A 15,084-nucleotide genomic window follows, 5' to 3' on the forward strand; every position below is an offset into this window, starting at 1 on the left:
CTGCTCTTAACTCATCACTATTATCTTTCTTCCCTTCTTTTTATTTCGCTTGCTCTCTTGTTTAACACAACGTTCTTTGATTTTCGCTTGCTCTGTTGTTTCTTTCTGAAAACTTTCTAAATTCTCTTGATGTTTTGGTGAAATTTAAAAATATTTTAAAGAAACTTGGCTCTATATAAAATTTCGTTAAAAAATCTCATATTTTTAATACACAAGATGCAAACATAAAAAAAAAAAAAAAACCTGATGCACTTTTCAAATTTTATTAAATAGCAAATAAAAACCTTCATATTGTAAATTTTTCTAAATTATCCCAACGTCATGGTGAAATTTTAAAGAATCTTTGTGTTTTGTCCTTTGCCATTCTTTTGCGTCTTTAACCTTCTAAAAATTTCTTTCAATATTTTGTTTTTTTTTTTGCCCAAAAGCTTTCATGAACTTGTATAGGAGTATGTAAATAATCTAGCCAGTTATAATTCAAATCATTTTAAATATGGAGAGTCCATTATGTAACAAATCATTAAGCAAGTCGTAAAAGAGCATACTTCTCCCAGATTCTAAAGGAAAGAACGAAGTAAAATCATAAAGAATCATGACTTTTAATTTTGTCATGAAAATCATAATTTACCTTACTTTTACAGACTGACATTCCTAAATATTGGCCAGATTATTCAATGGCCTATAATTAAACGTCTTTATGAAAATATTAAATCAAGAGTTGTTGGCACGTCTTGTTCTTTCTGCGATTACAAATTAATTCTTCCAGTTAAAAGAAAAAATTACAGCTGCACCAAATAGGGAAACTTGATTTTTTTTTTTTTAGCTTGGATCTACTCTCTTTCGTTTTGGACAAATATATTATTTACTTGTTTAATAAAATCTGCATAAATAATTAATGAGGATTTATTATTATATACAATTATTCTAAAAAAGGAAAGGTACAATAAAGACTTAATGGTGAGTCTTTTTTATACTTCAATTTATTCACCGTAAAGATGCGATATTTTATAAAGTGATTGAATTTCAATAATAATGTGATAAAATACAGATAATTTTTTACTTTATATGTATTCAAAAATTAGCCATTATTTATTAACTAACTCTTTTGCTTTTGATGGAATATCAGTAGCAATGGCCATGGCCACAGCCACACATTCGAAGGACATGAAAAGGGTTGAGAAAAACAGAGGATAGTGAACGGAAGCAGAACAGAGACGACCAAACTCTACGTGGTTGAAGTCTTGCATTGCGTCACAAATGGAATATGGAAATCGTGTGCTGCAAAAAAGGTGAGTCTTTCTTTGTAATTGAACAAGCAGTATACTATTCACTATTCACTATTCACACGACAAAGAAAAGCTCTTCCGTTTTGAACTTTTAAACTACAGTAATTGAGCGCGTGGCCCCCAACCGAATTTGTTTTTTTGTTTTGATTCACATCACGTCAAGAGTCAATCTTTATGTTTTGCCTTCAGTCACTTTCAATGGCCATAATGGTATCGAAAACCCTTTCATTTTGTTGCTTTTGGCTTCCATAATTTGACACAGCGTTTCTGCTCAACTCATCACTGTTATCTTAAGCGTTCTTTGCTCATCCATTCTCAAAACCCTTTCATTTTGTTGCTTTTGTCTTCCGTTATCTTGTTTTCCTTTCTTTGTGTTTTGCTTGCTCTGTTGTTTCCTTCTCATCTATTGCCCTCCACCTCAAAAGTATCGGCTTCTTACGTTCCTCTACTTTCCACCCAAAAAACCAGAAACCTTTCACTTTCATTTTTAGTTGCCTCTTTGTTCATAGCTATATAGCTAATGGAGAATGCCGCCGTCTCCAATTTCTCAACGTTTTGATTATCTGGATTGCTCACATCGTTATTCTTTTATTGGTCTTGCTACTTTCATTTTTGGGTCTGCTTGATCCCCTGTTGTCTCTGTTCTTCTGTCATTTGCTTTTCTTGTCTCTTGAATTTTTTTAAAAAAATGGAAGTTGGTACTAACGCTGCTGCCAACGTTTCTTCGGAGATTGCGAAAGGCATCTTCCAAGAAATTAAACGCCATATCAGATATGTATTCAGCTACAAGAAAAATGTCGACAAGCTCGAGGAGAAACTTCAGATGTTGATGGCAAAAAGAACAAGTGTGAAGCTAGAGATTGAGACTGCAGAAAGGAACGTGGAGAAGATAAAACCGGACGTCAAGCTTTGGTGCGATAGAGTGGACAAGGCAATCAATGAAGACGTGAAGGAAGTGAAGGATCTTCAAGACAAAGCAAAGAACAAGTGCTTCATTGGCATGTGTCCCAATATTAAGTCTCGCTACCAGCTTAGCAGGAAGGCAGAAAAATGTGTCATGACTGTTGACGACCTTATCCAACAAAAAGGTCAATTTAACGGAGTGGGATACCGTGATGTTCCAGAAGCTATATTGGACGCATCTCGTAAAGACTTTGAGACCTTCAAATCAAGAGAAAAGGTCTTCAACGATATCATGGAGGCAGTGAAAGATGCTACTATCAGCATGATAGGGGTGTACGGGTTGGCTGGTATAGGCAAAACATCACTAGTCAAGGAGGTTGCTAGACAAGTCCAAGAGCTTAAGGTATTTGATTCGGTGGTAACCGTAAATGTGACTCAGACTCCTGACACTCAAAAAATTCAAGATCAAATTGCAGAATTATTAAGTCTCAGACTGGAAGATAAGAGTACGGTTGTAAGAGCACGTAGACTGTGTGAAAGGTTGAAGAAAGAGAAGAAGGTTCTTGTTATTTTAGATAATATTTGGAAGAAACTGGATCTTGAGGAAGTTGGAATTCCATTTGGAAACCAACACAAGGGATGCAAGATATTGCTGACGTCAAGAGATCAAAATGTTCTCTCCAATGGGATGGATTCTCAGAAAACTTTTTCAATTGGTGATTTAGACGATGAAGAGGCTTGGGACTTGTTTAGGAAGATGGCTGGGGCCAGTGTCAAAAGTCCTGAGTTTCGATCTACAGCAATTGAGCTAGCCAAAAGATGTGCAAGATTGCCGCTGGCCATTGCAACAGTTTCAAGGGCATTGAGAAATAAAAATTTATTTGCTTGGAAGGATGCTTTACGGCAACTACAGAGGCTTTGCTCAGACAAGTTCAGTGGGATATCCGCCCCTGTATATTCAGCTATAGAGTTGAGTTACAATCATTTAGAAAGTGAAGAACTTAAACAGGTTCTCCTGCTTTGCAGTCTAGTGCTTTGTGGTTCAATTGATGACTTGTTGAAATATGCCATTGGTTTGGGTTTAATTAATGGTGTCAACAGCATGATGGAAGCACGAGATAAGTTGTTAACAATGGTGAGTAACCTCAAAGACTCGTGTTTGTTACTTGGTAGTAACACCAATAACAGTTGTTTTGATATGCATGATCTTGTTCGTGATGTCGCCATGTCAATAGCTTTTAAGGACAATCACGTCCTTGTATTAAATGAGAAGCGTGTTTCGAAAGATTGGCCTGATGGAGAGACAATGAAAATGTGGAACAAGATTTGTTTGAATTCTCCTAATATTGGAGAGCTTCCTGACCAGTTGAATTGTCCACAGCTTGTTCTTTTACTTATCTTTAGCAAGGATCCTTCCCTGAAAGTGCCACCTAACTTCTTTAGGGAAACAACAAATCTTAAGGTCTTAGATTTGACATATATGCATTTGTCTTCTTTACCTCCGTCAATTTGTCTTCTAACTAGTCTTCTTACACTGTGTCTAGATCAATGTGAATTTGGAGATATAGCCATTATTGGAAAGCTCAAGAATTTAGAAATTCTTAGCCTTTTGAAATCTGATATCAAAATACTACCTAAGGAAATTGGGCAACTGGTTAAGTTGAAGTTATTAGATTTAAGTTATTGTACTAAACTTAAAATAATTTCACCAGGCGTCTTATCAAGTTTGTCCAAATTAGAAGAATTACATATGGGTGGCACTTTTATTCAATGGGAAGTAGGGGGCCATGCCAACCAACGAAGCAATGCTAGTCTTGCTGAATTGAAAACACTGTCTAGTTTAACCACTTTAGAAATCCATATTCCTGATGTCGAGGCCATGTTAGGGGTCTTGCTCTTTAAAGAGTTGCAAAAGTTGGAAAGATACAAGATTTTCATAGGAAAGGAATGGGAGTGGTTTGATGAGTATGAGTATTCAAGGACTCTGAAGCTCAAATTAAGTACAAGTATTGATCATTTGGATCATGGAATTAAGTTGCTAGTGAAGAAAACTGAAGCTTTATATTTAGATGACCTTGAAAGTGTCACGAGTGCAATGCAAGAGTTCAAAGATGAAGAAAACTTATCACATTTGAAGAATCTTCATATCCAAAATGATTCAGTGATCAAATATATCATTAATGATAATGGTGTAGTTGATAAAAATGAGTTTCTTCAATTACAATCTTTGACACTTCAAAATCTATCTAAGCTCATTAGCTTTTGTTCTGAAGACGAAAACGGCTCAACCTCCAGGGTTCAACATGAGTTGCCTTTATTTAGTGAAAAGGTATTTATTACTTTTCAATTTTTTACTCATTCTAAGGTATATGTTGATCTCATTTATTATTTTCTTAACATTTTCTTCTTATGTACAGCCAATGTTCTCAAATGTTAAATTAGTATTATTTTAGAATCTCCCTCCTTTCGACTTTTTGCTAATTGACCTTGAATATCTATTATGAGTAAAAACATATATTATAAGTAAAAACATACATTGAATATCTATTCTAAGTTTGACACTCTATAATCCGTTTATAAAAATTGTCTAGTGCTATACTTATCCTTTGGTAAAGTTATATCCAAGAGCCTAGCATAATTGTAAGATGAGTGAGGGCATAGTTAGAGATCTTAGGTTAGAGATTTTGTTCATTCAGATAAATAAATTTCAATATATATCTACATTCTAAAAAAAACTGATGCCTTCTCCTCCCTTTAAAAAGAACAGATTGCCACATTGTGTGAAAGCCATGTCCTTTTGTTTCGATTTTCGCTACCATCCACTGGTGACAAACCGAACCATGTCATAGTGCCCATTTTAGAGCCTGAACATCAACAAAACCCACTTCAGTGATTGTTTAATACATTAGAAATCACTTCTTTTTGAAATGGAAGTAATTATTTCTCCTGAGCTCAGTTGCCTTTGAATTGGCAAACCCATCCTTCCTTTCTAATCATAGAATGTTATGTAATTATGCTACATAAGCTAGTCTTCATCCGTTGTCTTTTTCTTTTTTTTTCATATTATTTCTAATCTAGATTAATTACATGTCTGCAGTCGTTGTTTCCTTGCTTGGAGAATTTGCGGTTGTCCTCAATTAAGTTGAAAGGACATGGCATGATTCTTTCTGCAATCATGAGAATTTGACAAGATTGATCATCGAGGGGTGTGGCAACTTAAAACGTTTATTATCATTTTCTATGTCTAGGAAGCTTGTGCATCTCAAATGCTTTGAGATAATTGGATGCAAGTGCTTAAGAGAGATAATTTTTGCAGAGGATATAGAGGAAGAAGCGAAAGATAACATTTTATTTCCTCAATTAAACTCTCTAAAGTTACAGGCTTCAGCATCTCATTGGATTTTGGTTAGGACATCGGAATATTGAATTTCCATCCTTGAAGTCACTACAGATAGAGAAATGCCCAGAACTAAAGGGTTCATATACGAATCTACAATGGAAGGGAGCCAAAGTTTTTCTAGTCAAGTTCTCTTTGACGAGAAGGTAGAGTATTGTTAGCATCCTTTATTATGCATGTTTTCCATTGCCATGCTTTTGGCCTTGATTATAAGAGCAAATGTTTCTGAACATCTCATTAATTGGCATGAAATAATTACATACAGGTTGCTTTTCCTAGTTTGGAGAAAATTTCTATTTCTAAATGAGAAACATGAAGATGATATGGCAGAACAGACTCGCTGCGAATTCCTTTCACAAACTGCAAGAAATGGAAGTTGAAGAATGTGACGAGCTATTGACCATCTTTCCATCTAATATGTTGAGAGCATTTCAAGGACTGCAAACTCTAAAAGTTAACAAATGTGTTTCGGTAGAAGAGGTGTTTGAAGTGGAAGGTCAAATATGGAAGAAACAGGTGCTGTCACCACTCAACTAAGAGAGTTGTATATTTGGGATCTACCAAACCTTAAGAATATTTGGAAAAATGATCCCAAAGGAATTTTTACATTTGAAAATCTGCGGTAATACGTCGGCAGTGTTTGAGTCTGAAGAATGTATTTCCAGCCTCTGTAGCCAAAGTTCTTCACAACTTAGAGATCTTCTGATAGGTTTTTGCGGAGTGGAGGAGATTGTTTCCAAGGAGGAACAATTGGAAACGGCTGTCACTTTCGAGTTTGATCAATTATCCTCCCTTTACCTTTGGAGCTACGAGAACTCAAATGTTTCTACCCGGGGTGCATGTGACAAAGTGGCCGATGTTAAAAAAGTTAAAAGTACATGACTCTGGCAGAATAAAGATATTGGGCACAGAACGTCTAAGCATTCCAGATATGGCTAAAGTCGATGGACAACTTGAGTCCACAGTAATCCATCCACCCCTTTTGTTGGCAGAAAAGGTACGCATGCGCTTCTACCTCCACTCTTCCTCAATTAATTAAGATGCTAACGTTTATGTAAAAAGCTAATTAATTGGGTCCTTGTACTGTACTAGCTATTATATTTCCAACTTTTTATTAACAAACTAGAGTGCAAAAAACAAAAAAGAAAATCATTTTAATCAAATTTGATCTTATAAAAAATCATTAAATACTACAAAATCAAATTTTTACCTTTATTTTTGCATGAAATTGCATATGTCAATGACTAGCTAGTTGATGTTATATAAATTGACTGATATGTAAAATCACTTGCATGTTTTGATTTCACTCACAATTACAGATGATAATTTCAAATTTGATAGTTTCAAAGAGAAAAAGCAAAAGAAAAAGGATATTAAACATTTAGTCACTTAACTTTTTGAAAATTTCTATTTTATTCATCCAAGATTAAAAAATAATGATTTGGTCATCAACATTTGTGAAAATTCTTATTTTGATCACTTAATCATTAGAAAAAAAAAGGTCAATTATTAGCTTTTTTAAAGAAAAAAAAAAGTCAACCATTGGCTTCTAACAACTGAGTGATAAACATGAACTTTCCCAAAGTTTGATAACCAAATGGTGATTATTTAAAATTAAAAGACCAAAATAAAAATTTATGAAAAATTAAGTGATTGAATGTGCAATAAGAAATGGAGTACATATACCTTGTTTCAGTCAAACCCATACTTTTAATTGTGAAACTGAAAATGATTGTGATTAAAAAGAAGTATTCAAAAGTTTGAAATGTAATCTGGGTGTATGAAGATTTGTGTACACACACATTGTGTTTGTGTGTGCACATGTTTTTTCTGTTTTTTTGTTTGACTCCAGAACTATTATTTTATTGGTTTTCAGGTCATCCCTAGATTAGAAACATTGTCATTAAATAGTGATGACGTTGCGATGGTAAATGGTAGTGAATTGTCAAGAAGCCTTTTTGGTGAAATAAAAGTTCTTTGGGTATGCAACAACCCTGGTAACTCAGTTGTTTCCCCAGTTACTTTCCTTGAAAGATTTGACAATCTAGAAAAGCTTGTGGTGATTTGTTATGAATTCAAAGAGCTGTTCTGCAATGAAAGAGATGCTGGGACAATACCGACGATCAGAAGCTTAAAATTGATTCGTCTTCATAATCTCAAACGATTATGGAGTCAGGACGTACAAGTAGACCGCATTCTCCCTAATCTGGAAACTCTTAAAGTCTACCATTGTGAAAAAACTGATTAGTTTAGGATCATCCTCAGCATCATTTCAAAATCTGTTGACGTTGGATGTGTGGAGCTGCAAAGCAATGATCTGCTTAGATACATCTTTAGCAATCCAAAGTCTGGCCCAACTCAAAAAATTGAGGATAATGGAGTGCATTTCCATGAAGGAAATAGTTGGAAATGAGGGTGATGAAGCAACATACAACATTAGTTTCAGCAAGTTGAAAAGTTTGGAACTCCGTGATTTACCACAAATTAAAAGCTTTTGTTCAGGCAACCACACATTTGGGTTCCCATCTTTAGAAGAAGTAATTGTGAGCAAATGTCCCGAATTGGAGATTTTTTGTAAGGGAGTTTTAGATGCCCCAATGCTGCAAAGAGTGCAAGAAACACATGAAGATGATAAGGGACATTGGGGTGGTGACATTAACACCACTGTCCAACAATTGTACGCCGAAAAGGTACCTACTCTTTTAATTTATCTAAGAAATTAGTTGGCTCTTGTTAATCTTTTTGGTTGGTAGATGCTTTTGTTTGCTTAATTTGACTTTAGGTTTCTATTTTGATTTCTTTCTTTCTTATAGCTACCTTTGAAATTAATCTTTCTTTCTTTGTTGGATTTTGTAGGTTGGATACAAAGGAGTGGAGTATTTAGTACTCTCCGAATTTTCTAATTCATTAGAATTATGGAAGCAAAACTTTCGAGGAGTTTTAGATTTTGTAAATCTTATATATTTAGAAGTTTGCGACTGTAGTAGCTTGAAGTACATATTTACAGTTACCATGGGTTTGGAGCTTCAGCAATTGAGAGAGATGAAAGTAAAAAATTGCCCTATGATGGAGCAAATTATCACAAATGAAGAAGCAGCAAAGAATTCAATTAAGTTACCCAGGCTTGAGTCTATAACTGTTGAGTCATGTTCCAACCTGAGGAGCTTTTGTTTGGGAAGTATTACAATGGAATGTCCATCTTTGCGATCTATCAATGTAGATAATTGTCCACAAATGTTAGCATTCGCATCTGCATTTGTAGGAAAGCAGGATAAAGAGAGAGTTGCACCCTTTTTCGATGATAAGGTTAGTTTCTACGCATGGTTTCTTCACGTTTAAAATATTTTTCTTTTCAAACTTTAACTTGTTTATTATGACTGCTAATAATAGGGAAATTTAAATTCCATTATGATCCACTATATTATTATCTGTATGTGCAATTATTGACGCAATCAAATAACTTTAGCAGGTGGCTTTCCCTCAGTTAGAGGAATTGAAAATCATACATATGGCAAACTGCAGGAAGATATGGCCTGATCAGCTTGTTGGTGATTCATTTTTCAAGCTAAATCTTCTCTGGGTGTACGAATGCAATGGACTTTTGAACATTTTTCCACTTAGTATGAGGGCAAGACTCCAAAATCTAAAGGATTTCCAAATACGTGGTTGTGAGTCATTAGAAGAAATATTTGAACCCCAAGCGCTCAATGCTAGCGAATTTCATACAATGACAGCCATTCAATCCATTGTGGAAGAAACAACTACTAATTTTGTATTTCCTGCACTAACATACCTTGAACTTCACAAGCTGCCAAGATTGAGGAGTTTCTACTCTCGGATACATACTATGGAGTGGCCATCATTAAAGAAAATGTGGATATATGGATGTGATAAAGTGGAGATATTTGCTTCACAAAATCTTCTAAGTTCCGGAGAATCAACAAATCAGCAACCCCTGTTTTGGGTAAATGAGGTATCAGAACCAAAAACTATGTTAAACCTTTAAACATTTAGCTTGCTCTTGATTTTCAATGTCAAATTTATATGGTCTGTTGAGTCAAGACTCTTATCAAATCCAAATGGATTTGCCCTTTTTTTTCTTATAATCTCGTAAGCATGTCTCAGTATTGCTCCAATATTGTAGCTTGTACATAAGATTTATGTTAAAATAACCATATTCAGTCAATTATGGTGTTTTCATCTTGCTTAACTCAGATAGATGCATCTTATGGCACTTTTAGATTTGGTTTTAAGGAGCGTTTTGAAAAAGATAAATTAGATGAGGCAATTTCATGTACATGAAATGTTGGTAAGAGGCAATTTATCAAAAAGCTGAAGAATTTTTCCATACAATGATATTCACAATACTCATGCAATCTAACATTTGATTTGTGTCTCTTCCATTCTTATGTTGCATTCCCACCATAATAAACATAGTGTCTCACTGTTAGCTTCAAGAGCTCAATTTGTTAGCAAAAACGGAATATTGAGATCTTCTCGATGGTTCACCTAATGTAACTTTGACTTCCTATAATGGGTTGGTGAGAATGTTTTTACATCATCGATTAGTTCAAAATCTTCAACTTTAGTCTAACACATTTGTTAATTTTCAGGTTACATTCCGCAATCTAGAAGAATTAACATTGGAGTGCAATGGCATTATGAAAGAGATATGGCATGGACAGCTTAAAGCAGAGTGTGATGGAGGGAAAGGAGGCATTGTTTTTACCCGACTGAAGTCTTTGAAACTAAGTTGTCTACCAACATTGGCTAGCTTCTGCTTAGGGGATCAAAACTTTGAATTCCCTACCCTCGAGAAAATGATTGTGAGAGAATGCCCAAAGATGAAGATTTTCTGCCAAGGAGATGTAAGCACACCACAATTGCAAAAAGTGGCATGGACCAAAAATGAAGATGAAGAAAAAGGGTGGTGGGAAAGTGACCTTAAAACTACTATAAAACAAATATTTGAAGAAGGGGTAAGCATCAATTTAAAAGATACTCTTATGTTGCTTTGGTTTCTTATTTTGATTTTTTTTTGCAATTGCTCATCGACCCATACTTAATTTTTTATTTTTATGTTTGCAGAATATCGAAAATTCTGAAGACAGTTGAATTTGACCTTTAGTTGCTCAAGTTGGAAGAAGGAAATATTGTTTTTGTACTTGCGAGACTCTACATGTTCCTTGGATTGAAGTGAGATGGTAAGTAGATCTTCTGCTTCCATAATCTTCATTTTCCTACTTTATTTCCTTCACCATGGCCTACTTGCTTTGTTTAATTTTTTTTTATTCATTTTTGGATTGTCAATAAAGAAAGACAAGAATTTGTTTTTTTATTAATTTGTAGAGGAAATAACAGGGCATTATTGGTTTGTTTAAAAATGATTGACCTAAATACCCTTATCAATTTATTAATTTATTAAATTAAAAAATTTTCACTTATTTTTTGCTATCAATTAAATTATTTAGTTGGTTTTATTTGTCTTTTTTTTTAAAGTATTTAACTCACAGGAACACCAATTCAAATTAATTTAGACAATCAATGTACTTTTTAGTAATTTTGTTTACCCTACCCAACGACCAATGACTTGAAATTTTAACCGATTTCCAACGACGCCGTATCTACCAGATGACAGAAGAATGAATTGCACAAATCGACTCCGCCGACGGTGGCGTGTCGCGGAGCTCTACAAAGGGTCGACAGAGAGCTCTCAAAACGCAACTTTAGAACCGCTCTCTCTCTCCTCAAATACCTTCAACGCCAAACCGATGGCCTCTGCGCCTTCAGCACCGCCAAATAGGTCGAATAAATAATTCTATCTTTTAATTTCATTTACCAGGAAAGTTACACACATTTCTTTCTTTTAATATCCTTTTTTATTTTTTGCCCAATTAGGTACCTAAGAAGCTTTCGGACGAATTGGTAATCAACGAGGTCGATATATCTTGTCCTAAACCAACGGTTGATTTGGTGTCGGATTCAATTAAAAGATGCATTCAGTGTTCTTTACAAGAAGAGGTAATCGTTTTTTTCATTCTTTTCAGGAAGCAAAAGTACTGATTCTAATGAAGTTTCTTTCTTTTTTTACAGATTTTAAGTAATGAAAGCAATGATTGCTCCTATTTTTTTGAACATTACCGTCGTTTCTGTTTACATGTAAGAATTTCCAATTTTTTCTTCTTTTTTAAAGATTAATAATTTTAATATAACCTTGAATGGAACTGAAAAAAGGGGCGTTTAGTAGAATTTGTAACATTCAAAATGTGAAATTGTAATTAATAATTTGGAAAAGGCTGATGGCTGATACATAGTTGAAATGTATGAATGTGTAGCATGAAGTTGGTCATTGTCTAATTGGTTATTTGCTGGGGGTTCTTCCACAAGGTTATAAAATACCAAGCATAGAGGAGTTGCAGGATGATAGATTTGACGCTGGAAGTGTAGTCTTCACGAGATTGAGTCTCTTCAAGTAAAAAATTGTTGTGATTACTTTTCTTCAGTACGTATTTCATATCGCCATACTGATCGAGAAAAGGAAATAGCTTTGATGCTAGTTTTATGGTATAATATTAATGCTAACTTGCTAAGGCAACTTATAAGTTATGTATATCTGCACCTTGCAGGCCAGAGTTCGTAGCATTTCGAACAAGGTGAGAAACACTCTTTTTCTGCAGGTAGCTCCCACTATTCTGCAACTATTGGGTTCTACCATTGTAATTGTTTGAGGGCCCTTCTTAATTTGGTCTTGATGGCTAGATGCATGCTGCATCAGCATCATTAAGTTCCTAGGTTTCAGGGCTAACAGAAGAATTGACTGAAAGCTTGTCTGGTTAACACAATAGAAATCAGATAATAGATATGGCATGTAGGATGGCAAGAGATGGGGCAACTTCAGCTGGTACTAACAAAAACTAGTAACTATAGTTTGGTAGTCGAACAGGAATAATTTGTTCATCTGCTCTTTTATAATGCTTTTTCTTTTAATATCATGCATGGGTGATGACCAAGGAAAAGAAATATTATTAAAGAATGAAATGGTCTCCAAGTCTTCACGGTATAAAGTCCATGGAATTTGGTTTATTTGCAGTACTTTGACTTCCAAAAGATCACTGAAGATGAGAAAAGAAATGTGGGAAGAGAGGAATAACAGGCATGCTAACCTTGACATTTCTCAGAACTCAAGCTCTGTTCCCAAGACAAAGCCTCATAGGTACAGTCAAACAGAGTGCATTCTACAAACTGAGACACACATGCATACAGCATGCAATGGTCTTATTAATCATACGAAGAACATCACTTACATATATTTCTGCCTGATACCATGCGTTGCAGACTCTGAGCAAATTTTCATGCGTGGTCTTAGGAGGCCTAGTAGCTGAGCATCTACAAATTTGGATGCATATATAGAGGGACCCAATGGCTGATGTTAACAAGGTACATTCGACTGCTCAAATGATGTTGCCATGAGTTATTTTCAGATTACTAACAGCTAGAACTTCCCATTAATAGAAGCATCTGGATAAAGTACGTAGACGGTTGGGCTACACAGAAAGTCAAGCAGATGATCAAGTTAGACGTGCTGCACTGAATGCTGTTTTAATCTTGCACCGCTATAATGAAACTAGATCAAGACTAGTGTAGGCAATGGCAGTGGGGAGATCAATTGGCCAATGTATTAATACAATAGAGGGGGCTGTTGTTGGGAAGGAAACCTAGTTGGTATGTTGACCAACATCACATTAAATCAACTGAGTTTACCCTTTAGTTGCTCACGTTGGAAGAGTGAAATATTGTTTTTGTCAACTAAGTTTAGGGTAGCTGAACAACCCCCACAATCATCATCTCGACTGTGAGAAATTGAATGCAAACTTTATTAACTCTGCCCAATTATCAGATTGGCTTTAGAATTATTTGATTGGGGTTGAATGATCTGTGTTCATCTCAGTTTTTGGCATCGACTAAGATGTAAAAACATTTTTTGTGATTTTCTCTTTTTTAAATCCTGAAATGTTTGTTGTTTTTTCTTTCAATATATTTTTCTATCAATTACTTTCCAATATGTGTATGTTAAATACATATAGAAAAGAACTTATAAGAAGTTGTCAATTGTTAAAAAGATTTAATTAAGTAATAAACTCTGAATGTAGCATGATCTGAGTAGTTGCTATAGCTTGCTCAAGTATGTATTAACAGGCTAATAACCTGAATCTCGATTACTTTAATTCCTCCTCAAAAGTAATTCATCAGTTCAATGGGGATTTGACAACTAATGTTGCAGAATTTCCTTCGAACCAACTACCCAGGATGAAGTGGACACAAGATTCCATTACATGTTCAGAAACTAAAACCTTAACGTCTATATTCTATCTCTGGAAATTTAATTTATAATTATAATGTAATTAATTTAATAATCCTAAGGACTTTATCAGAATAGGCCTAGATTCCCTCATCATTCCTCATTTCTAGTGTTTCAAACTCTCTAGTTAGACTCATAATTTGATGCATTTTAGTGGTTTCATTACCCTGAAATTCCTCTTTCAATATATCCCAAACTAACTTAGGATCTTCTAAAATGATAATCCCAGCAAATATACTTTCAAATATAGCTAATTGAAAACAGATTAAAGGTTTATACTTCTTGGCAACCTCCTCACTATGCTGCCTTATTTGAGCGATGGTTGGGTTAGCGTGTCGTTGCACAAGGATTTCACCACTCTCCACAACATATCAGAGGTGAAATGCCTTTAAGTAGGATCTCATTTTCACTGCCCAAACCTTGTAATTTGAGCCTGTGAAAGTTGGTGGTGCTGATGCTGAAAACCCAGTGGCCGCCATAGATATTTTCCTTAAATCACCAATCAGCCAAAGAGGCAATGATCCTTTAAGAAAACTGCTCTGATACTATGAAGAAAAATCGAATCAAGCTCACAAGGTTTAGATAACAAAACATTTTCCAAAGAAGAAAAATAAGAAGCAAATAATAGAGCAAACAAGAGAAACTGGAATCAACAAGGCAACAGATTCAACTGTTTCATTTTTTTTAATTTATACTTACACTATGCATCGAGGGTACACAACCACTCCCAAATACTCGAAATTGTAAAGATCACAAAATGAGGAAAATACAGCTGAGCATAATATTTCAAGCATTGAATTCTGTTTTAGCAACGGTCAACAATGGCTATGTAGGAAAAAAAAGAAACACATGCCCTTAAAGGGCTTAAGAACCAAAGAGATATCAAGTTGATAGTCTCACTCTCCAAATTTGAGAAAATTCTTTTCTTCTTGTTCATAATCATAAAAGAATTTATATTTCAAAATGCAAAAAAAATTCAAATAAAATAATAAAAACAATCATCTAATCTTAAACTTTTGAAGATTATTTATACTTTATCCTTAGCTTTCTGAAATGATTTTACCTTCTTAACTTTTTGAAAAATTCTTTGAATCTTTTATTTTTTTAATGTAATAGAACATTAATAAAATTGTTTAAGA

The 15,084-nt window shown here is 34.5% G+C and overlaps 2 protein-coding genes and 1 long non-coding RNA gene across 3 annotated transcripts; all 3 read left to right on the forward strand.

The window, feature by feature from the left end:
* The first annotated feature begins 1,522 nt into the window (after positions 1 to 1,522).
* On the forward strand, positions 1,523 to 8,258 carry LOC110416024 (disease resistance protein At4g27190-like). The gene is given in 15 exon segments (XM_089783395.1): positions 1,523 to 4,518; positions 5,287 to 5,326; positions 5,329 to 5,569; positions 5,571 to 5,659; positions 5,662 to 5,732; positions 5,852 to 5,885; positions 5,888 to 5,971; positions 6,127 to 6,204; positions 6,207 to 6,269; positions 6,272 to 6,388; positions 6,391 to 6,420; positions 6,423 to 6,583; positions 7,463 to 7,819; positions 7,821 to 8,066; positions 8,068 to 8,258. Coding segments are annotated over 15 exon segments (4,206 nt in total). The 5' UTR covers positions 1,523 to 1,974; the 3' UTR covers positions 8,119 to 8,258.
* On the forward strand, positions 8,184 to 10,701 carry LOC149527303 (uncharacterized). The gene is made up of 6 exons (XM_089783436.1): positions 8,184 to 8,276; positions 8,443 to 8,892; positions 9,056 to 9,559; positions 9,802 to 9,870; positions 10,200 to 10,565; positions 10,675 to 10,701. The coding sequence occupies exons 1-6, from the start codon at positions 8,184 to 8,186 to the stop codon at positions 10,699 to 10,701; spliced, it is 1,509 nt and encodes a 502-aa protein (XP_089639562.1).
* A 1,570-nt stretch (positions 10,702 to 12,271) lies between these two features.
* Positions 12,272 to 13,619, forward strand: LOC149527304 (uncharacterized). The gene is made up of 3 exons (XR_016351142.1): positions 12,272 to 12,799; positions 12,922 to 13,023; positions 13,099 to 13,619. It is a non-coding gene; the product is annotated as an uncharacterized LOC149527304 (long non-coding RNA).
* Positions 13,620 to 15,084: the final 1,465 nt, after the last annotated feature.

This window comes from Theobroma umbraticum, unplaced genomic scaffold, assembly GCF_002168275.2.
Source record: "Theobroma umbraticum cultivar Fairchild unplaced genomic scaffold, ASM216827v3 scaffold_147.0, whole genome shotgun sequence".
In the NCBI taxonomy this organism is placed as follows: Eukaryota; Viridiplantae; Streptophyta; class Magnoliopsida; order Malvales; family Malvaceae; genus Theobroma; species Theobroma umbraticum.